This window comes from Eleutherodactylus coqui, chromosome 10, assembly GCF_035609145.1.
Source record: "Eleutherodactylus coqui strain aEleCoq1 chromosome 10, aEleCoq1.hap1, whole genome shotgun sequence".
Lineage (NCBI taxonomy): Eukaryota > Metazoa > Chordata > Amphibia > Anura > Eleutherodactylidae > Eleutherodactylus > Eleutherodactylus coqui.
This window is the reverse complement of record NC_089846.1, coordinates 25,411,514-25,438,869: the sequence shown is the minus strand read 5'-3', so window position 1 is coordinate 25,438,869 and position 27,356 is coordinate 25,411,514. Positions and strand designations below refer to the sequence as shown.

General features: G+C 46.7%; 1 protein-coding gene across 4 annotated transcripts in view; it reads right to left on the bottom strand.

Moving 5' to 3' along the window:
• Positions 1-27,356, bottom strand: part of FOXP3 (forkhead box P3) — a 70,784-nt gene that overhangs the window by 5,097 nt on the left and 38,331 nt on the right. For all 4 annotated transcript variants that reach the window (XM_066579762.1, XM_066579763.1, XM_066579765.1 and 1 more), the window contains 4 exons: positions 26,475-26,564; positions 22,780-22,867; positions 18,142-18,216; positions 17,900-18,053 (listed from right to left, as the gene is read on the bottom strand). In XM_066579762.1, the coding sequence (XP_066435859.1) occupies positions 17,900-18,053; positions 18,142-18,216; positions 22,780-22,867; positions 26,475-26,564 (407 nt within the window). The remainder of the gene's footprint in view (positions 1-17,899; positions 18,054-18,141; positions 18,217-22,779; positions 22,868-26,474; positions 26,565-27,356) is intronic.

Here is a 27,356-nt window from a genome sequence, read left to right as displayed (position 1 = left end):
AATCACTACACCTAGAGCCAGCCTGAAATAGACATAAAGTATGGGCCCATATCATTCTGTAGACGCTATATTATGGATCTTTACCATGTGGATCCATTAAACGCCATGATCCCTTAGAGAGTCCATTTATTCCAATGGAGGCCCACGACTGCAGCAGAGGAACATTGTCTCAGATTTTCGATATGAGAACAATATAAAGAAGACATGTCCCAATCACATCCAATGAATGCTATATTCTTCTAGATAAGATTCTGAATGGAGGAATATAACCCGATATCTACTTTCTCTTGTCCTACGTTCCTCTTATCTCAGTGTCTTCAATTGCTCACTATGTCTTACGATTACCAGTCGGCGGGTCTCAGACTCTTCCTTGGGTTCTCTTCACAATGAGAAGAACAGGTAGCTTTATTTTTAATTAACGGCCCTGATTGATAAGCGTCACTTATTCCATACACACATTCCATCAAACATTTCCAGCACATCTTTATAATAAGGTATTCTCGCCAGTACGGTTCATAACAATGATTCTCTACATCCGGAACCCATCGCGCTTCCCAATTACTGAAGAAACAAAGCAATAATGATGTAATTGCAGATAACAAGCGCTTGGCGCAGCTATCTCTGCCTGATAATAGACCGTCTTTATAACCAGATAAATTCACTTTTTGTCCGAAAGGTTTTGTGAACGCTTTTACAATTAGCATATGCAAATAAGAGTCTCACATAGGGCTAATCCATTTACATTCAAGCCCCTTAAGCGAATGCTTGTTATTTGTTAGTCACACACAGTTTACTCCAGCAGAGCCTGGGTAACGCTAAGTATAGATCGTCGCCATTAGTGCGTTACTCATTGTTATTCCAAGCAGACGACTCTTTCGCTTTTAGACTATCAGGCAGACATTCCGGTCGCTTTCTTTAATTGACTTGTGTGTTTTAAAGACATACGAATATAACTTTTTAAAAACTTTTTTTTCACACTTTGGAAAATGTGTCGGCGCAAAATTGCACTGGTCATTGCTATAGCCATAAAATGTATGACTTTCTTAATACTACAGAACATGTGGCACACCCCATAATGGCAGCTTATATCCTGCCTGACATGCACCGATGACTCTTTTATATATACGTGAGCCAATGTCTCTTCCTTGGCCTTCTATTTCCATTATCATCCGTGTGTATTGCTTATCATTAGTTTAATTTCGTCTTAATAATGGATTCATTCACTTGGCTTCGTTGCCACTTGGAAAGGCGTTATTGGGCACGAGATGAGCCTGGCATAATGAGAGCGCTCACACGTTTCACTTTAATCTATATATATAAAATTGAATGTATGTCTGTCTGCGTGCGTGCGTGCGTGCGTGCGTGTCTGCGTGCGTGTCTGTTTGTCCTTTATGCGCTACTACACCATTCATCCGATCGCCATGAAACTTTGGGAAGTTGTTAAGTACACTCCTGGGAAGATTATAGGCATAGTACAAATATCCTACGATAAATGGCTCGCGAGCGTCGTCGAAAGTTACGCCCCCCCCCCACGTAGATCGAATAAGTAAGCCACCTGCTATTGTGATGTCATCACTGATGTCATCAACATCGGACGCCCTTGAACATGCCCCAACATGTTCTATAAAGCTGCATTGTGATGTCATTAAGGCTCTATTATGACACGTACAGCTTGGAACCACTAGAGCACGCCAGCCAATTACCATTGGAGTTGGAAGTGGGTAAACAAGTACTAGGATATCTTCCTAAGAAGCCACAGCAGCCGGATAAATTGTATGTTCCACCCAACGGCTATTTTATTTAGCCCGCAAGGGGGAAGCAGCGGCCTACAAAATCTAATTCTCTCATTTCCTGATGTCATGGATAGATAGATAGATAGATAGACTGTATGCAATAACCCTGATAGATAGATAGATAGATAGACTGTATGCAATGACAGGTACAGCTTGAAACCATAAATACTAGAGCACGCCAGCCATTTACAGTCAGTCTCCATTGGAGTTGGAAGTGGGCAAACATGTACTAGGCCAGTGATGGCGAACCTTTTAGGGACCGAGTGCCCAAACTACAACCCAAAACCCACTTATGTATCGCAAAGTGCCAACACGTCAGGGGGCGGGGCTTATCACAACGTATGATTTTACCCCCGTCGTTCTAAAAAGGACAAGGCTGTTTCAGAATAGACCGGGTGCAGATTCTGACTGCTTTTTGGACACGGAAATACTGCAGAATGCCCTCAGCGGAGATTTCTGTGGAAAATTCTGCAGCATTTCCGCATCCAAAAAGCAGTCAAAATCTGCACCCGGTCTATTCTGAAAGAGCCCTGCCCATTTCTGCCACATGTACACATACCCCAGCGGTAATAGTGACACCTTCACCCCAGCGATAATAGTGACATCCCACAGCAGTAATAATAGTGACACTCCCCCCATTAGTAATAAGAGTAACATACCCCAGCGGTCCCCCAGCAGTAATAATGCCCGCTCCCCCCCCCAGCGGTTCCCCCAGCAGTCATAATACCCCCCCCCCAGTGGTCCACCAGCAGTCACAATGCCACCCCCAGCTGTCCGCCAGCAATAATAATGCCCCCCTCCCCCCAAGCGGTTCCCCCAGCAGTCATAATGGCTCCCCCCCAGCAGTTCTCCTGGCAGTCATCATGCCCCCCTTCCCCCACAGAGATTTTCTTGGCAATCTATATATATAAAATTGAATGTATGTCTGTCTGCGTGCGTGCGTGCGTGCGTGCGTGTCTGCGTGCGTGTCTGTTTGTCCTTTATGCGCTACTACACCATTCATCCGATCGCCATGAAACTTTGGGAAGTTGTTAAGTACACTCCTGGGAAGATTATAGGCATAGTACAAATATCCTACGATAAATGGCTCGCGAGCGTCGTCGAAAGTTACGCCCCCCCCCCCCACGTAGATCGAATAAGTAAGCCACCTGCTATTGTGATGTCATCACTGATGTCATCAACATCGGACGCCCTTGAACATGCCCCAACATGTTCTATAAAGCTGCATTGTGATGTCATTAAGGCTCTATTATGACACGTACAGCTTGGAACCACTAGAGCACGCCAGCCAATTACCATTGGAGTTGGAAGTGGGTAAACAAGTACTAGGATATCTTCCTAAGAAGCCACAGCAGCCGGATAAATTGTATGTTCCACCCAACGGCTATTTTATTTAGCCCGCAAGGGGGAAGCAGCGGCCTACAAAATCTAATTCTCTCATTTCCTGATGTCATGGATAGATAGATAGATAGATAGACTGTATGCAATAACCCTGATAGATAGATAGATAGATAGACTGTATGCAATGACAGGTACAGCTTGAAACCATAAATACTAGAGCACGCCAGCCATTTACAGTCAGTCTCCATTGGAGTTGGAAGTGGGCAAACATGTACTAGGCCAGTGATGGCGAACCTTTTAGGGACCGAGTGCCCAAACTACAACCCAAAACCCACTTATGTATCGCAAAGTGCCAACACGTCAGGGGGCGGGGCTTATCACAACGTATGATTTTACCCCCGTCGTTCTAAAAAGGACAAGGCTGTTTCAGATTAGACCGGGTGCAGATTCTGACTGCTTTTTGGACACGGAAATACTGCAGAATGCCCTCAGCGGAGATTTCTGTGGAAAATTCTGCAGCATTTCCGCATCCAAAAAGCAGTCAAAATCTGCACCCGGTCTATTCTGAAAGAGCCCTGCCCATTTCTGCCACATGTACACATACCCCAGCGGTAATAGTGACACCTTCACCCCAGCGATAATAGTGACATCCCACAGCAGTAATAATAGTGACACTCCCCCCATTAGTAATAAGAGTAACATACCCCAGCGGTCCCCCAGCAGTAATAATGCCCGCTCCCCCCCCCAGCGGTTCCCCCAGCAGTCATAATACCCCCCCCCCCAGTGGTCCACCAGCAGTCACAATGCCACCCCCAGCTGTCCGCCAGCAATAATAATGCCCCCCTCCCCCCAAGCGGTTCCCCCAGCAGTCATAATGGCTCCCCCCCAGCAGTTCTCCTGGCAGTCATCATGCCCCCCTTCCCCCACAGAGATTTTCTTGGCAATCTATATATATAAAATTGAATGTATGTCTGTCTGCGTGCGTGCGTGCGTGCGTGCGTGTCTGCGTGCGTGTCTGTTTGTCCTTTATGCGCTACTACACCATTCATCCGATCGCCATGAAACTTTGGGAAGTTGTTAAGTACACTCCTGGGAAGATTATAGGCATAGTACAAATATCCTACGATAAATGGCTCGCGAGCGTCGTCGAAAGTTACGCCCCCCCCCCACGTAGATCGAATAAGTAAGCCACCTGCTATTGTGATGTCATCACTGATGTCATCAACATCGGACGCCCTTGAACATGCCCCAACATGTTCTATAAAGCTGCATTGTGATGTCATTAAGGCTCTATTATGACACGTACAGCTTGGAACCACTAGAGCACGCCAGCCAATTACCATTGGAGTTGGAAGTGGGTAAACAAGTACTAGGATATCTTCCTAAGAAGCCACAGCAGCCGGATAAATTGTATGTTCCACCCAACGGCTATTTTATTTAGCCCGCAAGGGGGAAGCAGCGGCCTACAAAATCTAATTCTCTCATTTCCTGATGTCATGGATAGATAGATAGATAGATAGACTGTATGCAATAACCCTGATAGATAGATAGATAGATAGACTGTATGCAATGACAGGTACAGCTTGAAACCATAAATACTAGAGCACGCCAGCCATTTACAGTCAGTCTCCATTGGAGTTGGAAGTGGGCAAACATGTACTAGGCCAGTGATGGCGAACCTTTTAGGGACCGAGTGCCCAAACTACAACCCAAAACCCACTTATGTATCGCAAAGTGCCAACACGTCAGGGGGCGGGGCTTATCACAACGTATGATTTTACCCCCGTCGTTCTAAAAAGGACAAGGCTGTTTCAGAATAGACCGGGTGCAGATTCTGACTGCTTTTTGGACACGGAAATACTGCAGAATGCCCTCAGCGGAGATTTCTGTGGAAAATTCTGCAGCATTTCCGCATCCAAAAAGCAGTCAAAATCTGCACCCGGTCTATTCTGAAAGAGCCCTGCCCATTTCTGCCACATGTACACATACCCCAGCGGTAATAGTGACACCTTCACCCCAGCGATAATAGTGACATCCCACAGCAGTAATAATAGTGACACTCCCCCCATTAGTAATAAGAGTAACATACCCCAGCGGTCCCCCAGCAGTAATAATGCCCGCTCCCCCCCCCAGCGGTTCCCCCAGCAGTCATAATACCCCCCCCCCAGTGGTCCACCAGCAGTCACAATGCCACCCCCAGCTGTCCGCCAGCAATAATAATGCCCCCCTCCCCCCAAGCGGTTCCCCCAGCAGTCATAATGGCTCCCCCCCAGCAGTTCTCCTGGCAGTCATCATGCCCCCCTTCCCCCACAGAGATTTTCTTGGCAATCTATATATATAAAATTGAATGTATGTCTGTCTGCGTGCGTGCGTGCGTGTGTGCGTGTCTGCGTGCGTGTCTGTTTGTCCTTTATGCGCTACTACACCATTCATCCGATCGCCATGAAACTTTGGGAAGTTGTTAAGTACACTCCTGGGAAGATTATAGGCATAGTACAAATATCCTACGATAAATGGCTCGCGAGCGTCGTCGAAAGTTACGCCCCCCCCCCACGTAGATCGAATAAGTAAGCCACCTGCTATTGTGATGTCATCACTGATGTCATCAACATCGGACGCCCTTGAACATGCCCCAACATGTTCTATAAAGCTGCATTGTGATGTCATTAAGGCTCTATTATGACACGTACAGCTTGGAACCACTAGAGCACGCCAGCCAATTACCATTGGAGTTGGAAGTGGGTAAACAAGTACTAGGATATCTTCCTAAGAAGCCACAGCAGCCGGATAAATTGTATGTTCCACCCAACGGCTATTTTATTTAGCCCGCAAGGGGGAAGCAGCGGCCTACAAAATCTAATTCTCTCATTTCCTGATGTCATGGATAGATAGATAGATAGATAGACTGTATGCAATAACCCTGATAGATAGATAGATAGATAGACTGTATGCAATGACAGGTACAGCTTGAAACCATAAATACTAGAGCACGCCAGCCATTTACAGTCAGTCTCCATTGGAGTTGGAAGTGGGCAAACATGTACTAGGCCAGTGATGGCGAACCTTTTAGGGACCGAGTGCCCAAACTACAACCCAAAACCCACTTATGTATCGCAAAGTGCCAACACGTCAGGGGGCGGGGCTTATCACAACGTATGATTTTACCCCCGTCGTTCTAAAAAGGACAAGGCTGTTTCAGAATAGACCGGGTGCAGATTCTGACTGCTTTTTGGACACGGAAATACTGCAGAATGCCCTCAGCGGAGATTTCTGTGGAAAATTCTGCAGCATTTCCGCATCCAAAAAGCAGTCAAAATCTGCACCCGGTCTATTCTGAAAGAGCCCTGCCCATTTCTGCCACATGTACACATACCCCAGCGGTAATAGTGACACCTTCACCCCAGCGATAATAGTGACATCCCACAGCAGTAATAATAGTGACACTCCCCCCATTAGTAATAAGAGTAACATACCCCAGCGGTCCCCCAGCAGTAATAATGCCCGCTCCCCCCCCCAGCGGTTCCCCCAGCAGTCATAATACCCCCCCCCCAGTGGTCCACCAGCAGTCACAATGCCACCCCCAGCTGTCCGCCAGCAATAATAATGCCCCCCTCCCCCCAAGCGGTTCCCCCAGCAGTCATAATGGCTCCCCCCCAGCAGTTCTCCTGGCAGTCATCATGCCCCCCTTCCCCCACAGAGATTTTCTTGGCAATCTATATATATAAAATTGAATGTATGTCTGTCTGCGTGCGTGCGTGCGTGCGTGTCTGCGTGCGTGTCTGTTTGTCCTTTATGCGCTACTACACCATTCATCCGATCGCCATGAAACTTTGGGAAGTTGTTAAGTACACTCCTGGGAAGATTATAGGCATAGTACAAATATCCTACGATAAATGGCTCGCGAGCGTCGTCGAAAGTTACGCCCCCCCCCCACGTAGATCGAATAAGTAAGCCACCTGCTATTGTGATGTCATCACTGATGTCATCAACATCGGACGCCCTTGAACATGCCCCAACATGTTCTATAAAGCTGCATTGTGATGTCATTAAGGCTCTATTATGACACGTACAGCTTGGAACCACTAGAGCACGCCAGCCAATTACCATTGGAGTTGGAAGTGGGTAAACAAGTACTAGGATATCTTCCTAAGAAGCCACAGCAGCCGGATAAATTGTATGTTCCACCCAACGGCTATTTTATTTAGCCCGCAAGGGGGAAGCAGCGGCCTACAAAATCTAATTCTCTCATTTCCTGATGTCATGGATAGATAGATAGATAGATAGACTGTATGCAATAACCCTGATAGATAGATAGATAGATAGACTGTATGCAATGACAGGTACAGCTTGAAACCATAAATACTAGAGCACGCCAGCCATTTACAGTCAGTCTCCATTGGAGTTGGAAGTGGGCAAACATGTACTAGGCCAGTGATGGCGAACCTTTTAGGGACCGAGTGCCCAAACTACAACCCAAAACCCACTTATGTATCGCAAAGTGCCAACACGTCAGGGGGCGGGGCTTATCACAACGTATGATTTTACCCCCGTCGTTCTAAAAAGGACAAGGCTGTTTCAGAATAGACCGGGTGCAGATTCTGACTGCTTTTTGGACACGGAAATACTGCAGAATGCCCTCAGCGGAGATTTCTGTGGAAAATTCTGCAGCATTTCCGCATCCAAAAAGCAGTCAAAATCTGCACCCGGTCTATTCTGAAAGAGCCCTGCCCATTTCTGCCACATGTACACATACCCCAGCGGTAATAGTGACACCTTCACCCCAGCGATAATAGTGACATCCCACAGCAGTAATAATAGTGACACTCCCCCCATTAGTAATAAGAGTAACATACCCCAGCGGTCCCCCAGCAGTAATAATGCCCGCTCCCCCCCCCAGCGGTTCCCCCAGCAGTCATAATACCCCCCCCCCAGTGGTCCACCAGCAGTCACAATGCCACCCCCAGCTGTCCGCCAGCAATAATAATGCCCCCCTCCCCCCAAGCGGTTCCCCCAGCAGTCATAATGGCTCCCCCCCAGCAGTTCTCCTGGCAGTCATCATGCCCCCCTTCCCCCACAGAGATTTTCTTGGCAATCTATATATATAAAATTGAATGTATGTCTGTCTGCGTGCGTGCGTGCGTGCGTGCGTGTCTGCGTGCGTGTCTGTTTGTCCTTTATGCGCTACTACACCATTCATCCGATCGCCATGAAACTTTGGGAAGTTGTTAAGTACACTCCTGGGAAGATTATAGGCATAGTACAAATATCCTACGATAAATGGCTCGCGAGCGTCGTCGAAAGTTACGCCCCCCCCCCACGTAGATCGAATAAGTAAGCCACCTGCTATTGTGATGTCATCACTGATGTCATCAACATCGGACGCCCTTGAACATGCCCCAACATGTTCTATAAAGCTGCATTGTGATGTCATTAAGGCTCTATTATGACACGTACAGCTTGGAACCACTAGAGCACGCCAGCCAATTACCATTGGAGTTGGAAGTGGGTAAACAAGTACTAGGATATCTTCCTAAGAAGCCACAGCAGCCGGATAAATTGTATGTTCCACCCAACGGCTATTTTATTTAGCCCGCAAGGGGGAAGCAGCGGCCTACAAAATCTAATTCTCTCATTTCCTGATGTCATGGATAGATAGATAGATAGATAGACTGTATGCAATAACCCTGATAGATAGATAGATAGATAGACTGTATGCAATGACAGGTACAGCTTGAAACCATAAATACTAGAGCACGCCAGCCATTTACAGTCAGTCTCCATTGGAGTTGGAAGTGGGCAAACATGTACTAGGCCAGTGATGGCGAACCTTTTAGGGACCGAGTGCCCAAACTACAACCCAAAACCCACTTATGTATCGCAAAGTGCCAACACGTCAGGGGGCGGGGCTTATCACAACGTATGATTTTACCCCCGTCGTTCTAAAAAGGACAAGGCTGTTTCAGAATAGACCGGGTGCAGATTCTGACTGCTTTTTGGACACGGAAATACTGCAGAATGCCCTCAGCGGAGATTTCTGTGGAAAATTCTGCAGCATTTCCGCATCCAAAAAGCAGTCAAAATCTGCACCCGGTCTATTCTGAAAGAGCCCTGCCCATTTCTGCCACATGTACACATACCCCAGCGGTAATAGTGACACCTTCACCCCAGCGATAATAGTGACATCCCACAGCAGTAATAATAGTGACACTCCCCCCATTAGTAATAAGAGTAACATACCCCAGCGGTCCCCCAGCAGTAATAATGCCCGCTCCCCCCCCCCAGCGGTTCCCCCAGCAGTCATAATACCCCCCCCCCCAGTGGTCCACCAGCAGTCACAATGCCACCCCCAGCTGTCCGCCAGCAATAATAATGCCCCCCTCCCCCCAAGCGGTTCCCCCAGCAGTCATAATGGCTCCCCCCCAGCAGTTCTCCTGGCAGTCATCATGCCCCCCTTCCCCCACAGAGATTTTCTTGGCAGTCACCATGCCCCCCCTCCCCCCAACGATTCTCCCAGCAGTCATGCCTCCGCTCCCCTGCCAGCGATTCTCCCAGCAGTCAGAATGTCTCCCATCCCCCCCCAGCGATTCTCCCAGCAGTCAGAATGTCTCCGATCCCCCCCCCAGCGATTCTCCCAGCAGTAAGAATGTCTCCCCCCTCCCCCCCCCCCCAGCAATTCTCCCAGCAGTAAGAATGTCTCCCCCCCCCCCCAGCGATTCTCACACAACGGCTATTTTATTCAGCCTGCAAGGGGGAAGCAGCGGCCTACAAAATCTCAGTGGTCGCTGCTGCCGTCATCTATATATATAAAATTGAAGTATGTATGTATGTCTGTCTTCGCAGCAACGCGCGACGGGTACGCTAGTTAGTAATAAGAGTAACATACCCCAGCGGTCCCCCAGCAGTAATAATGCCCGCTCCCCCCCCCAGCGGTTCCCCCAGCAGTCATAATACCCCCCCCCCAGTGGTCCACCAGCAGTCACAATGCCACCCCCAGCTGTCCGCCAGCAATAATAATGCCCCCCTCCCCCCAAGCGGTTCCCCCAGCAGTCATAATGGCTCCCCCCCAGCAGTTCTCCTGGCAGTCATCATGCCCCCCTTCCCCCACAGAGATTTTCTTGGCAGTCACCATGCCCCCCCTCCCCCCAACGATTCTCCCAGCAGTCATGCCTCCGCTCCCCTGCCAGCGATTCTCCCAGCAGTCAGAATGTCTCCCATCCCCCCCCAGCGATTCTCCCAGCAGTCAGAATGTCTCCGATCCCCCCCCCAGCGATTCTCCCAGCAGTAAGAATGTCTCCCCCTCCCCCCCCCCCCAGCAATTCTCCCAGCAGTAAGAATGTCTCCCCCCCCCCCAGCGATTCTCACACAACGGCTATTTTATTCAGCCTGCAAGGGGGAAGCAGCGGCCTACAAAATCTCAGTGGTCGCTGCTGCCGTCATCTATATATATAAAACTAGCGTACCCGTCGCGCGTTGCTGCGAAGACAGACATACATACATACTTCAATTTTATATATATAGATGACGGCAGCAGCGACCACTGAGATTTTGTAGGCCGCTGCTTCCCCCTTGCAGGCTGAATAAAATAGCCGTTGTGTGAGAATCGCTGGGGGGGGGGGAGACATTCTTACTGCTGGGAGAATTGCTGGGGGGGGGGGGAGGGGGAGACATTCTTACTGCTGGGAGAATCGCTGGGGGGGGGATCGGAGACATTCTGACTGCTGGGAGAATCGCTGGGGGGGGATGGGAGACATTCTGACTGCTGGGAGAATCGCTGGCAGGGGAGCGGAGGCATGACTGCTGGGAGAATCGTTGGGGGGAGGGGGGGCATGGTGACTGCCAAGAAAATCTCTGTGGGGGAAGGGGGGCATGATGACTGCCAGGAGAACTGCTGGGGGGGAGCCATTATGACTGCTGGGGGAACCGCTTGGGGGGAGGGGGGCATTATTATTGCTGGCGGACAGCTGGGGGTGGCATTGTGACTGCTGGTGGACCACTGGGGGGGGGGTATTATGACTGCTGGGGGAACCGCTGGGGGGGGGAGCGGGCATTATTACTGCTGGGGGACCGCTGGGGTATGTTACTCTTATTACTAATGGGGGGAGTGTCACTATTATTACTGCTGTGGGATGTCACTATTATCGCTGGGGTGAAGGTGTCACTATTACCGCTGGGGTATGTGTACATGTGGCAGAAATGGGCAGGGCTCTTTCAGAATAGACCGGGTGCAGATTTTGACTGCTTTTTGGATGCGGAAATGCTGCAGAATTTTCCACAGAAATCTCCGCTGAGGGCATTCTGCAGTATTTCCGTGTCCAAAAAGCAGTCAGAATCTGCACCCGGTCTATTCTGAAACAGCCTTGTCCTTTTTAGAACGACGGGGGTAAAATCATACGTTGTGATAAGCCCCGCCCCCTGACGTGTTGGCACTTTGCGATACATAAGTGGGTTTTGGGTTGTAGTTTGGGCACTCGGTCCCTAAAAGGTTCGCCATCACTGGCCTAGTACATGTTTGCCCACTTCCAACTCCAATGGAGACTGACTGTAAATGGCTGGCGTGCTCTAGTATTTATGGTTTCAAGCTGTACCTGTCATTGCATACAGTCTATCTATCTATCTATCTATCAGGGTTATTGCATACAGTCTATCTATCTATCTATCTATCCATGACATCAGGAAATGAGAGAATTAGATTTTGTAGGCCGCTGCTTCCCCCTTGCGGGCTAAATAAAATAGCCGTTGGGTGGAACATACAATTTATCCGGCTGCTGTGGCTTCTTAGGAAGATATCCTAGTACTTGTTTACCCACTTCCAACTCCAATGGTAATTGGCTGGCGTGCTCTAGTGGTTCCAAGCTGTACGTGTCATAATAGAGCCTTAATGACATCACAATGCAGCTTTATAGAACATGTTGGGGCATGTTCAAGGGCGTCCGATGTTGATGACATCAGTGATGACATCACAATAGCAGGTGGCTTACTTATTCGATCTACGTGGGGGGGGGGCGTAACTTTCGACGACGCTCGCGAGCCATTTATCGTAGGATATTTGTACTATGCCTATAATCTTCCCAGGAGTGTACTTAACAACTTCCCAAAGTTTCATGGCGATCGGATGAATGGTGTAGTAGCGCATAAAGGACAAACAGACACGCACGCAGACACGCACGCACGCACGCACGCACGCAGACAGACATACATTCAATTTTATATATATAGATGGGGGGAGTGTCACTATTATTACTGCTGTGGGATGTCACTATTATCGCTGGGGTGAAGGTGTCACTATTACCGCTGGGGTATGTGTACATGTGGCAGAAATGGGCAGGGCTCTTTCAGAATAGACCGGGTGCAGATTTTGACTGCTTTTTGGATGCGGAAATGCTGCAGAATTTTCCACAGAAATCTCCGCTGAGGGCATTCTGCAGTATTTCCGTGTCCAAAAAGCAGTCAGAATCTGCACCCGGTCTATTCTGAAACAGCCTTGTCCTTTTTAGAACGACGGGGGTAAAATCATACGTTGTGATAAGCCCCGCCCCCTGACGTGTTGGCACTTTGCGATACATAAGTGGGTTTTGGGTTGTAGTTTGGGCACTCGGTCCCTAAAAGGTTCGCCATCACTGGCCTAGTACATGTTTGCCCACTTCCAACTCCAATGGAGACTGACTGTAAATGGCTGGCGTGCTCTAGTATTTATGGTTTCAAGCTGTACCTGTCATTGCATACAGTCTATCTATCTATCTATCTATCAGGGTTATTGCATACAGTCTATCTATCTATCTATCTATCCATGACATCAGGAAATGAGAGAATTAGATTTTGTAGGCCGCTGCTTCCCCCTTGCGGGCTAAATAAAATAGCCGTTGGGTGGAACATACAATTTATCCGGCTGCTGTGGCTTCTTAGGAAGATATCCTAGTACTTGTTTACCCACTTCCAACTCCAATGGTAATTGGCTGGCGTGCTCTAGTGGTTCCAAGCTGTACGTGTCATAATAGAGCCTTAATGACATCACAATGCAGCTTTATAGAACATGTTGGGGCATGTTCAAGGGCGTCCGATGTTGATGACATCAGTGATGACATCACAATAGCAGGTGGCTTACTTATTCGATCTACGTGGGGGGGGGGCGTAACTTTCGACGACGCTCGCGAGCCATTTATCGTAGGATATTTGTACTATGCCTATAATCTTCCCAGGAGTGTACTTAACAACTTCCCAAAGTTTCATGGCGATCGGATGAATGGTGTAGTAGCGCATAAAGGACAAACAGACACGCACGCAGACACGCACGCACGCACGCACGCAGACAGACATACATTCAATTTTATATATATAGATTGAAGTATGTATGTATGTCTGTCTTCGCAGCAACGCGCGACGGGTACGCTAGTATACTATAAAGAATCCATTATAGCCGAACGCAATGTAGAATCGGAAACTGTTAAAGGGATATTGAGCTTTTCATTTTTTTTTTACATCCAGGGGTGTCCCAAGCCTTTCTGCTGCCTGATGCAAAGTATGAAATGCTCCCTATTCTACAAAAAACTCCCCCAAAATACTACTTTTATAGGCATTGAAAGTGCCAATACACAAGATACCCAACACATATTTGAACCATTGAGATTTGTCTGAAGTGACAGAGTAATAGTACCCCCTTAATAGCCTCAGCAGTAAAATTGCCCCATTAGTGGTCCCAATAGTAATAGTGACCCAGTTAGTGGTCCCAGTAGTAATAGTGACACAGTTAGTGGCCCCAGCAGTAATAGCGTCCCTCTTAGTGGACCTCCGACCTGGCAGCAGCCTGACACCTTCAAGCATTTAGCTCACTCTGCATGTAGCTCCCATCCGGCAGCCGCTGTTACTGTAATCAGACTGACTCCTGACCTCTCCGCCTGGCGTCTTGATAATGTCGGGCTGCTGCCCGGCTGGCTGTCAACTAAAAAATATTTTCTACCAGCCACTGTGCTCAATTACGGTTGAAGCAGGATGGAGCACCTGCTACAGACCCCACTTTCCCGTGAGGAGGGGACAGCATACTTTAAAGGGCTAGCACCATGACCTTACATGCTTTCTATACTATCTTCGTAAGTCTCCCCTATCACCAATGCGGCTATAGATAACATTTTGATTACCCTGCCTACTTGTTTTGGCTTTGCCTGCTAGTATTTTGAACCCACCTACAACATGAGGCCATTGTGAAAATACAATAAACTGCAATACTGATGTATTGCAGTATATTGTAGAAGTGATCAATCACTAGTTTAAGTCCCACATGGGGACTAAAGAAAAAGTGAAAAGGTAAATATTATAACTATTCTTAATTTATAAAAACTACTTAAAAGTTTTAAAAAAGCCTTTTCCTAATTTTAACATAAAAATATTTTTAAAAACCTTCATATTTGGTATTGCCACATCCCTGAAAGTCGGATCTATTATTTATCCTACATAATGAAAGCTGTAAGGGAAAAAAATACACAATATGCCAAAGTTGTGATTTTTTTTTTTTCTTATAAAAGGTAATCAAAAAGCTGTATATACACCCAAATCAATGGGAACTACAGATCATCTTGCAAAAAAGCAAGCCTTCACACAGCACCATTACTGAAAAAATGAAAAAGCTCTGGTGGTCCGAAGATGGTGACAAGAAGTAATACTTTTTATAACATGGTAACATAGTACATAGTAACATAGTATGTAAGGCCGAATGAAGACAATGTCCATCTAGTTCAGCCTGTTTATCCTCCTATGTTGTAGATCCAGAGGAAGGCAAAAAACCCCAAGAGGCAGGAGCCAATTAGCCCTTTTGGGGGAAAATTCCTTCCCGACTCCCTAATGGCAATCAGACTAATCCCTGGATCAACCCCTAAGGCCTCATGTCCACGGGCAAAAGAAGAATTAAAATCCGCAGCGGATTTTAACTCTTCTCCTGCCCGCGGATCAGCATCCCATAGGGATGCATTGACCACCCGCGGGTAGATAAATACCCGCGGATGGTCAATAAAAGTGATTTTTTTTAAAATGGAGCATGAAAAAATCTGGACCATGTTCCATTTTCGTGCGGGTCTCCCGCGGGGACGGCTCCCGCAGGCTTCTATTGAAGCCTATGGAAGCCATCCGGATCCGCGGGAGACCAAAATCAGAATTTACTCACCTGCTCCGGATCTTCCCTTTGCCGCGGCTTCATCTTCTCTCCGTCGCGGCCGGATCTTTTTTCTTCGGGCCAGCGCATGCGCGGGGCACGCAACTGACGTGCCCTGCGCATCCGCCGGGCCGAAGAAAGAAGATCCGGCCTCGACAGAGAAAAGATGAAGCCGCGGCGAAGGGAAGATCTGGAGCGGGCGAGAGGTGAGTTAATTCTTATTTTTATGCCTCATGTCCGCGGGGCAGGAGGGACCCGCTACGGATTCTAAATGGAGAATCCGTAGCGGGCCTGATTTTCCCCGTGGACATGAGGCCTAATAGTTCCTGTCTGTATACCCGGATTAACAATCCGCTGGTCACCTAAAATTTATATCCTGTAATATCCTTCCCCTCTAGAAAGACATCAAGTCCTCTTTTAAACTCCTCTAAGGATTTTGCTATCACCACATCCTCCGGCAGAAAGTTCCACAGTCTCACTGCTCTCACAGTAAAGAACCCTTTTCTGTGTTGGCGATGAAGCCTGCTTTCATCTAGATGTAGAGGATGCCCTCTTGTTACCGTCGCAGTCCTGGGTATAAACAGATCCTGGGAGAGATCCTTGTATTGTCCCGTCATGTATTTATACATAGTTATTTGGTCGCCTCTTAGCCGTCTTTTTTCCAGGGTAAATAGTCCCAATTTTGATAGCCTCTCTGGGTATTCCAGTCCCTTTATTCAATGTATTAGTTTAGTTGCCCTTCTTTGAACCCCCTCAAGCACTGCAACATCCTTCCTGAGCACCGCTGTCCAGAACTGTACACAGTATTCCATGTGGGGCCTGACAAGTGCCTTATATAGTGGGAGGATAATGTTCTCGTCCCTCGCCCCTATACCTCTTTTAATGCACCCCAAGACTTTATTAGCTTTTGCAGCAGCTGACTGGCATTGGTTACTCCAGTTTAGTCTACAATCCACTAGTACCCCCAGGTCTTTTTCCATATCACTTTTCCCTAGCGGTACCCCATTTAGTGTATATTGGTGACATCCGTTTCTCCTGCCCATGTGCATAACCTTACATTTATCCACATTGGACTCCATTTGCCATTTTTCTGCCCAAGCCCCCAGCTTATCCAGGTCTGTTTGTAGCCGTATTAATTATCTTGTATAATTTTGTATCATCTGCAAATATCGATATGTTGCTGTGCAGCCCCTCTATCAGGTTGTTGATAAATATATTGAACAGAATGGGGCCTAGTACTGAACTCTGTGGCACCCCGCTAGCGACGGTGGCCCAATCAGAGTACGAGCCATTTATTACCACCCTCTACTTTCTATCTCTGCACCAGTTCCTTACCCAGATACACACGTTTTCACCCAATCCGAGCTGTCTCATTTTATATATCAGCCTATTATGCGGCACGGTGTCAAATGCTTTAGAGAAATCCAGATATATGAGATCCATAGACTCTCCCAGGTCCAGCCTAGAGCTTACTTCATGGTAGAAGCTGATCAGATTGGTCTGACATGATCAACTCCATGAATCCATGCTGGTGAGGAGTTATTCCGTTGTTCTCCTTGAGGTATTCTTCAATGGCGTCTCTCAGAAACCCCTCGAATATTTTAGTATTCTATATACTATAAGTATTTTAATTTTTTAAAGTAATACAATAAAACAAAAAGCTATAAAAATTTGGTATCGCTGTAATCGCACTGACCCACAGAATAAAGTTAGCATTTTATTTTTTTGCTCCATGTACACCATAAAAACAATGGCGCAATTTTGTTGTTTTTTCCATTTAACCTCCACTTAGAAATTTTTATTTCATTTTTTAGTAAATTATAGGGAAACGGTACCACTGAAAAACACAACTTGTCCCACAAAAACAAGCCTTCGTACGGCTATGTCGATCAAAAATAAGAGTTATATTTTTTCAAAAGTGGAGAGGAGAAAACAAAAGTGAAAAATGAGAGATGGCCGTGTTAAAACAAACCTTAACCACATGCTGTGTAAAAAAAAACCTAGTGTAAATTGAACTGCAGCACTGATTTCTAAAGAGGCTGTCCAACTTAATTTATATTTTTGAGCCTCCCCTACCCAAAACTATATAAGAGCAATACACTCACCATGGCACCGGAGTGCTGTTTCTCGCACTATTGTATCCGACGGGTGATGTCACCAGGTCTTCTGGCGTGGTGACATCCGGTTACACCTGTCAATGTGGGTATCTAATGTAGAAGACCCTAATAGGTTTACAGGATGTCACTGATGATATCCCAGTCAGGCCCCCTATTGGCTGCGGTGGTCACGTGGGTTAACGATCGCATGACTACTGCAGCCTGAGTAAACAGGGGAGGTCCAGAGTTGGCGGTGGGGGAGCATTGTGGCAGCAGGGAGGTGTCTTGTTTTTTTTTTTTTTATTTCTGGCACATGAAACCATAGGGGCATTGTGTGCCACTGTACAGGCTCTGTACATACTACAATGGTGGCAACAAGGGTTATATAGGGTTAAACGCTTTTACATATAATAAACTCTGATTCTTTACTACAAAAGCACCCTACACTATAAATGTCTGTAGAAAACATCTCCCATAATAGGAACAATACAGCAATGGAATGAAATATGATACTAAATTATGATACCAACTCTCAAATATATTGAAGCTGGCGCCCTCCCAGATCTGTCGTCTTAAGGCCAGGACAGCGTCCGAGAACTCCTTCTGCAGTGGGTTGAGTCCAGGCCAAGCGGACACTCCAGAATGATGGGATGGTTGCAGGATGAGGCCGCATTCTCTGGGCTTCTGTACAGGATTACAAGACAGTTGTCGGTGAGCCTCATAGCCCTGACACTAGAGATTAGTCCGTGTTGGAAGAAGTTTGTCCACTTACAGATACATGAGCGGTGCTGAGTTTTCCCGTCATCAAGCTTTGCATCTCAAGAAGTCTCTGTTTCTCAACTGCAAGCTGTAATGAAGCATAAGCTGTCAACCATAACACTATATTATATGTAACACCATATTATATACACTGCTCATTGCTGATCTGTTCTATTGTCCACCAGGTGCTTAAAGGCACCCGCCTTAACCTCAAAAGTGTACCATAGAAAATCCAACTATTGTCCACAGTGGAGGCAGAACCGACACCATAAAAGTTATAGTTACCCAATTCCGCTGATTCTTTAGGGTCTTTTTGCAGGCCTTCTACAGCCTACCAACTAGCTCTGGTGCTGTCTAGTGATGGTCATATCCCACCTTGGAACCTGTATGGAACATAACTCTTTGCAGGCAAGGAGGCTGCAGGTAGAGCTTATACAAAGACCCTCTCAAGGATCTTTGAATCGGTGGGGCCCAGTAAGTACACTTTTGAAGTTGGGGCAGGTGCCTTTAAGCTGGGCAGAAGGGAACTGCTATACTACTATGTATAGGAGCCGGGGCCCCTTTAAAAGCAAGAGTAAATTACACTTTAAAGAGAACCTGTCAGCAGTTCCGAGCACCTAAAACCACTTACAGCTACAGAACACTGATGTAGAGCGGATTCCAAAATGTATCTGGTTACAGTTTCTGGACAAAGCTGACTTTTGTAAACAGCCTTTTTAAATTTCCCGCACTACATGTGCATGTTGGTTGAATGGACCAGCGGGCGGGCAGACTGTGTTTGCTTCTGGAATTCATTCCATAACTCTGCCCCTCTTTGCCAAAGGATGATTGCAATCTTGCACATGTACTAGGAGATTGCAGACTGGCGCAAGCGCAGATGAAGGAGTCGGATCTACCCACAAAAGAGGCAAATTATCTGCGCATGTGCCGATCCGCTATCTCAGGCGTGAGAGTTCAATCATCTCGTGGATGTCAGAGACATCTTCCATATCACATCGGCGGAGAAGGGCTGTGTTATGGAAAGCACTCCAGGCAGCAGAGATGGCCCAGCCTGCCCGCTCAACTATTTGACCACTATTAGCATGCTGCGTGGGAAGTTTTACAAAGCTGTTTACAAAGGTTTCTTTGTCCAGGAACTATAATCAGATATGTTTTGGAATTGGCTCTACATCAGTGTAGGCAGTTTTAGGTGCTCTGAACTGCCAATAGGTTTCCATTTAAAGGAGATTTCCCACTATAAACAATATTATTAACTATTCACAGGAAAGGGGGTAAATGTATGATCGCTGGGGGTCTCACTGCTGGGACCTCCAGGAAACATGAAAGCAGCACATGCCCTATTACCCTAAATGAAGCAGTATTGTCCATGACTGACCGCAGCTCTATTCACTGTCTATGGAGATAGCCAAGCATTACCCATGGAAGTGAATGTAGTGGTTATGTTACATCAGCTTAAACCGCTGCCTACACAAACGCAACAAATTTTAAGCCTAGTGAGGAAAAAAGGGAGTTGGGACCTGCATACACAACCGGACGCCAACATAAAACAAGCATAAACCAGATGTGCATACAAACACCCACAGGAATATCAGACCCAACTACACACTGGACTGCCTCATACTTACCGATGTTCTAAACAACCAGACAGGTGGAGATATTCAAGTAGGTATGAGGTATTGGTTTGTATTTTGGCCAAAACATGTAAGCTCACAAGCCCACGTCAAGGGTCCTGATTGTCTTGTTAGTGTAGGGACTCGCAAGACAACTAGAACAAAGAAAAGCGGGACCCTGCCTACAATAAGTGTCCCGATAGAGACTGCCCCACGCTGGAATGTAGAGGCCAGCTGTCTCTCCCTAGATGGTAATAAGCAGGAGCACCAGAGAAGGAAAATACAAAATAATACTGTGTTCACAGTAAGTCTAGTCCACACCTACAGACATATACAGAACAAATCATTGTTCACACCTAAAGTCTGCTCACCTCACAGACAGAAGGAAATGCCACTCTGAACCTTATACATGCATAGATAAAAACAGGAGCTAGTTCAAGTGTCCACATACCAGGAAAGGGACAAGAGCGTCAGACATCACCCATCTGAAGGCAGCAGGGAACACTGTGTTAGACATCACCCACCTGGACATCTGATGTCTGGAGGCTGCGCCTGATAAAAAGGTAGGGAGAAGGGGCCCATAGAACATGCAGACAGGGAAATTAGGTGTCCAGACCATCTTCAGGGAAGGTGGGGGAAACAACTCAAACGCGCAGCATGTATAACACCAAGTACTGAGAGGGAAAGGGATGAAGTAAATGGATAAATGTCCAGCACCCTCTAGCTAAAGGGGCTGGAACTTATCTGCACAGTAATTGGCTGGCTGGAGCAACCACACACCCAGCCAGCTCAATCATCCCACACCTGTGGAAGTATGCTTCTGGTAACCCATAGACCTACAGGTCTCAGGAGCAACACATAACAGGTAGTCATGCATGTAGTGGTAGTCATGCACACGGGAGATTCGAAGTGCTCTGTGCTTGTGATCAGTGTGGGTTCTGTCAATCAGAACCCCAGCAATTATACATTTATCATCATCCTGTAGTCAAGTGATAAATGTGTTTAGTAGGAAAACCCTTTAAGGTCATGGTTCCATGGTGTTTTAATACATACATGCTGAACTATATTGCAAAAAGGTTTGGTAGCTGTTAGCCAGTAGAGCAAAATGTGATTGTTAACAGCAAGAGAAACCAAGTAATCTTGTAGACATGATACTTTTTAATGGCTAACAAAAATACATAATCTTAATGTAAGCTTTCGGACATACTCAGAGTCCTTCATCAAAGCAAAATGAAATGGATCTGAAGAGGCATGCATATTTATACACACATACTTATGACAAGGCACATGCATGGATTTGAATAATTTGCACTTAAAAGAATAGTCACTAATAAGGGAGTTCAGGTTTTATGGTCTCTTTATTAGTGTTGGGGGAGGTGGGGTTTACCAGGCCAGCAGTGTTATCTGTGCTATAGATATCTCATACTTCCCACTCACGCATAAATCCAATGAATAATTTAACTCTCTATTAAAAGTGTCAAAAGCTGTTATGAATTTATATACCCAAATTCTTCTATGGCTTTGTGACTTGAAATTGCCTTTCAGTATCATAGCTTTCATATCTTCTATGTCATGTCCGTGACTAGAGAAATGCTTGGCCACAGGTAATTCTGTCTTTCTCTGTTAAATCGTGTGGCGATGAGACATCATCCTCTCTTTAAGTTTTTGTCCTGTTTCTCCAACATGTTGGTGGCCTTTATGTTGGTGAAACATGACAAAAACTTAAAGCGCTGTGTCATTTACAGCGCAAGGTGATCACTCAAATCTTGAGTGATCAGCTTGTGCACCGAGCGGAGGATGCAGAAGACAAGCGGGGCCCCTTGCCTTCTGCATCCAGCTGTTCCCCGCTCAGAGCGCCTGGCTGTTATACAGCCAAGCGCTCCGAGCAGAGGATGCAGAAGACCGGCAGGGTGGCCCTGCTTGTTTTCTGCATCCCGCTGTTCTCTGCACGGAGCGCCCGGCTGTTATACAGCCGAGCGCTCTGTGCCAGGTATGGAGAACACAGCTGGACTGCTCTGTTCTTCATACCCAGCCTGTCATCAGGGAGCGGGATACAGCTGAAACAATAGTATCAGCTGTATCCCGCTGTTAATCCCTGATAAGGCTCATCGTTGTCTTTGAGCATGCTGAAAGACAACGATGAGCGATGACTTAACGAAAAATGCACGATGTCAGTGCAGTAACACACAACGATTATCACTTAAAAGATGGCTTTTGAGCCAATTTTGAGCGATAACCATTGCGTCTAAATGGGCCTTAATTCAGGGACCATAAAATCTTCACTCCCTTATCACTGACTATTCTTTAAAGTGCAAATTATTCCCATCCATGTATGTGCCTTGTCATAAGCATGTGTGTATAAATATGCATGCCTCTTCAGATCCATTTCATTTTTCTTTGATGAAGGACCCTGAGTAGGTCCGAAAGCTCACATTAACATCATGTATTTTTGTTAGCCATTAAAAGGTATCATATCTACAAGATTACTTGGTTCCTCTTGCTGGGAACAATCACATTTTGAACTATATTGCGACATCAGACACAATGTTTGCCTATGGGAACACATTTCACAACAGTGTCATATTTTTTTCAGATTATTGCATGAGGCTAGGTGCACATTAGCCATAATGCGAGTTCAGCCCAAAAGACTTGGATACAGCTCGCATCAGACAGCAAACCGACACCTGTATATATGCTCCCATTTAATGGTCCTCCACAACATCTACAAATGTCACTTGATGTCAGGTGATCATGGAGTTTATTAGCCATTTTTTGGGCGCTACGCCAATGTTATACAGGTATCTCATAGATACAGTATTCTAATTTAAAGATGTCTATTTCCATAATAGATTCTTTATAAGAACTGCCCCAGGAAATTTCTATAGGTAATCATCCTTTAATGAATAATAAGTGCTTTTCTGTTTAGCTCCAACTCCCACCACCTTTGGCTATGAAGCTGAAGAACACAAGGTGATGTCAGGTAAGTGCTACTATCTCTGTACATGAAATGGTGTTCGCTTCTAGAAGGACTGCTATCTCACCTGCTCTTCTAGACTGTGGACCACCTCAGTCTGGAGAAGGCATTGCACCGTGCTTTTATCGTCCAAGTGATGATCACTTTGCAGGTGTCTGAAGAATAGATAGAAGATATTCATTTTCAATATTAGCATGTAGAGTCTGCATTGAATTATAAGAGTTAATGAATTCAGGAGTAGCCCATGTTAGCTTGCAGGTCGCACTTCCAGAAGCCAATCCCCAGGAGTCTTGCTGTTGGGAGCTAATCAAGTTTGTTTACGGCAAAGGAACAACATTGTTTAAACTGACTTTCAAGAACTACACCATCGATGATCTATCCTCAGGATAGGTCATCAATAGTTGATCAGCTGGGGTCCACCCCTCGGGATCCCCACCATACAGCCGATTGAAGAGGCCAAGGCGCTCTTCAAGTGACTGGGATTGAGCTGCAATACCAGGTTCATGATCTGTGGGGATCCCCTCCGATGAACCATTGATTACTTATCCTAAGGATAGGTCATCGATAGTGTGGTGCCGGAAAACCCATTTAAGCTCCCTTTCCTGCAGAATTGTGGCAGGTGGATCTCTATATACATCTTCCACGAAATTTCTCTATATACAACCCAGTTGTTAAGGTTTTGCATCTGGGACCTGTGGTTCTACAGGTTTCCTTGTACACACCTTCACAGGTAGGGGTTAATTGAGCTGGCTGGGTGTGGTATTCTCCACCAGCCAATCCCCCTTGTCTGCTGCAGATAAATACCAGCATCTCTTGTTGAGAGATTGCTGGTCATTTTAGTGCTTTATTGTTCTTCCCTGTGTTGAGCCCACTCAGAGCTGGTGTTTATATGCTTGTCTGTAGTGTCCCTCTCTCCTCCCCTGAAGACGGTCTGGACATCTGCTGTCCCACCCCTCCTTGCGTTCTGGGGTGCGTGCATTGTGTACTGTGGGGTATGGTGACCACACAGGTGCAGGCGGCCCACAGGTTTCTCCCTACCCCTGGGCAGGTGTGGCCCCCAGACATCTGATGTCTTATGTGTGTGCAAGATGGGTGATGCCTGACGTTGTTCCCTATGTCAGCACAGTGGCTGACTTTCTATTCCCCTGGTCAGAGGACACTTGACCACTGGCTATGGTTGACCATCTGTATGCATGTGAGCTCTGGGTGGGGTTCCTGTTATATGTTGTATGCATAACCTGGTATGATGGTGTGAACAGTGATGTATGTGGTATGTCTGTGCAATGGCCAGACATGTGTTCTATGTGCAGTCCTGTTCTATGTGGTTTGTGTTACTCTGTATGTTGGTGTGAACAGCGATGTATGTTATGTCTGTGCAAGTGGCCAGACATGTGCTTTATGTGCAGCCCTGTTCTGTGTGTGTGTGAACAGTGTCATGTCCTGTGTGTGTTTAGTGCAGCTCTCAGGTTCCTAATCAGGGATAGCTGGGTCCCAGATGAAGACAGCGGGGCCAACCTTATCGGGACGATTACCCTGCTTTTAGGCACGTGTGCCCCACTTTCCCTGGTTAGTAAGGGACAGGGGGTTTTCCATCAATGCCTGGAGAGGTGTAGTTTGTAAGTGCAAATACTATATAATTGTGTTTGCGGGTTTTAAATGGACAGAAACTTGCGTCCGTGCTGAGGCGTGGCGCTTTAGTGCGCCAGGCGAACGTAACACCGATTCTACCTCTTGAGTAAAGGCGGTACATTAGATAGAAGTAGGTTGATTGTTGAGCATCTGTTGAAGGAATGATCAGTTGGTGGACCGCAATTTTACAGACACAGCCATACATATGTTGGCCGTCACATTCGTTCAAACTGGTCATACATTCAATCACACCAAGATAAATGATCTTTCTGGGAATGTTCTTTCAAAGAAGATTGTTCATGGATGAAAGATCTTTCATCCGACTTTCAAGGGAAACTTTGAAACGTGGCCAACTTCCTTCCAGACAGTGACGGTCTGTCATCGGTCGGATGAAACAATCGTTCATTGTTAAATTTTACCTGACAAATGATTCTTTGAGTTGAAATTCTCCATTTTCATCAACTTTAGTCTAAAAGGTATACCCTAAAAGGTGCTTATAGTTTATATGAGCACCTTTAGGGTTGATAAGATCCTGGCCCCTAGTTGGCCAACATACTTCCCTGCTAGTGCTAAGAAATTCTAAAAACTGTATGTTATTGTACACACATAGCAAAAATACAAATTTTGTCAGAATTTTTCTATATGCTCAGATTTACTACAAGTTGCTCATTCATTGCCTGCATAGACGTTTCAGATCCAACTACCTGAGGTCACTGTTCTATTATACAGAACTGCTTTGTTACCCAAGGCAGACTGCTCCCTACACTGCACAGTAGCTCGGTGTGGTCCTGCATGCGGAGTCCCATTCCCTTCAATAGGACTCCACCTGCAGTACCACACTGGGCCACTGTGCAGTGTACAGAGCTGTCTGCTTCTAGTAATACAACAGCTAAATACATTAGAAGAGTGACCTGGAGGAACAGCTGATCGGCGGGGGTCCTGGGTGGTGAACCCCGACTGATCAACTATTGATGACTTATCCTAAGCATAGATCAACAATTTAGAAGTGGGACAACCAACTTCTGCTCTATTTTCCTATTTCTGTATTTGTGTATGGAAAGAGTACATATTGAACTGATTACACTAATTGCCCATTTCAATAAATTGGAGCATGGTTGTGTGTTTCTTTGCGGACCCAAATACGCACGATTTGCATGCAGAAAAAGTACACTAAAACACGCACATGCACGCACACATACACAACACCCATTGCGTGAATGCACATGTAAATATGCTTACACCCATGTGACGTTAGCCTAAGGGCTTATTCAGACGACCGTATATCGGCCTAGTATTCACGCTGGACGATATACGGCATCCCTCTCTGCAGGGGGAGGAGGCTGGAAGAGTCGGGAGCAGTGCACCGAGCTCCCGGACCCTCTCCGCCTCCTCTCCGCCCCTCGGCACTATTTGCAATGGAAGGGGGCGGAGCTAAGTCAAGGAACTTAGCTGCACCCCCTCTCCTCCATTGCAAATAGTGCCGAGGGGCGGAGAGGGGTCGGAAGCTCAGTGCACTGCTCCCGGCTCTTCCAGCCTCCTCCCCCCACAGAGAGGATGTGAATAACCGGACGATATACGGTCATCTGAATAAGCCCTAAGGCCGATGTCACACGGGCCTAAGCATACTTAGATGTGCATTTGACATTGGCCTTAGGCTAACGTCACACGGGCGAGTGCGATATTGGGCCTTGCATCATAGCCCAATATCGCGATTGCCAACATGCGATTTCCCCACGTATGCGAAACGCTTTTAGATCAAAACTGCCTTGTATCATTTCGGGGAAGGAGTTCCTCCTCTTGTTTTCAATGGGGAAGCATCGTTTTGCGTGCACCTAGCACGTGGTGTAATGCTGCTGCCGGCCCCATTGAAATCAATGAGCGATGCGAGGGCACACCCAAAGATAGGACTGGCTGCAATTTGTTTCCCGCATCGCGGTGCAATGGAAAGAAAATAACTTATATGTTTGACCCCATAAAAAAAAAATGGGGCTCATATTCGTGCGAGATTTGCGCATCTCGCAATGCACAAATCTTGTGCAATTTTTTCGTCCGTGTAAAAACGGCTTTAATCCATTGATTAAATTATCTTTGCGTCTTTAGCATTGCCTCTGTATGATTTGCTAATTTGAGTACCTGAGAAAATGTCGGTGATCAGTGAACGTCTTCTCACACCGTGGAAACTGACAGGCACCCCCATAATGAGCTGGAGAGAGGAGCTCCGTGCTTGGAGAGAAGATAGAAATGGTTGACTTTGTATCAGCTGTTAACCTGGGACAGAACTTCATACAGATCACTTTCCGCTGGTCACTACAGATCTATGGGCCACAGCCAGCCCCACAATCCCCAATGGAATCGTCTGCTCTGAGGATTTCTGCTAATTTCATTAGAAGGAGGAAAACAGCTATAAAGGTAGGTCCACACAGAGCGGATACTCTGCCGACTATCCACAGTGGAAAACCAGCAGCAAAAAAGACAGGGAGCAAATGCCGCAGCATTTCTGCATCCAAAAAACAGTCGAAATCTGTACCAACCAGAAGCCTGGGAGAGCTGACAGCATGAAGCCTACGGAGGAGGTGGGGAGGAGCGCCGCATAGTATGAAATCAGCTGTGGTATAGGATGCAGTTTTTGGGATTCAGAAATGCTGCGGAATTCGCAGTGGAAATTTTTGCTGTGGACATTCCGCAGACTTTCCGCCACGTGTAAACATACCATCAGTCAGCGTGAGGTATGCTGCCATGTTCAGAGTGGCCTCAGTAGTAATAATGTCCCCCACAGAAGAGATCAGGGGAGGAAGATCCCAGAAGCACAGACTGCCATCAGTGTGTGCATCCGGGTGCGGCGCCACAAAGTGATTACCAGCTGGGGAGCTGCGGTAATTACCTTCTTGGTGACCAGATGTCCTGGAAGCGGGACAAATTGCTGTCCTGTGGGGTCCCGGCAGAAAGCAGGACACAGGGTCCCAAAGCGGGACTGTCCCGCCTAAATCAGGACGTCGGGTCACATTATGCAGGGGC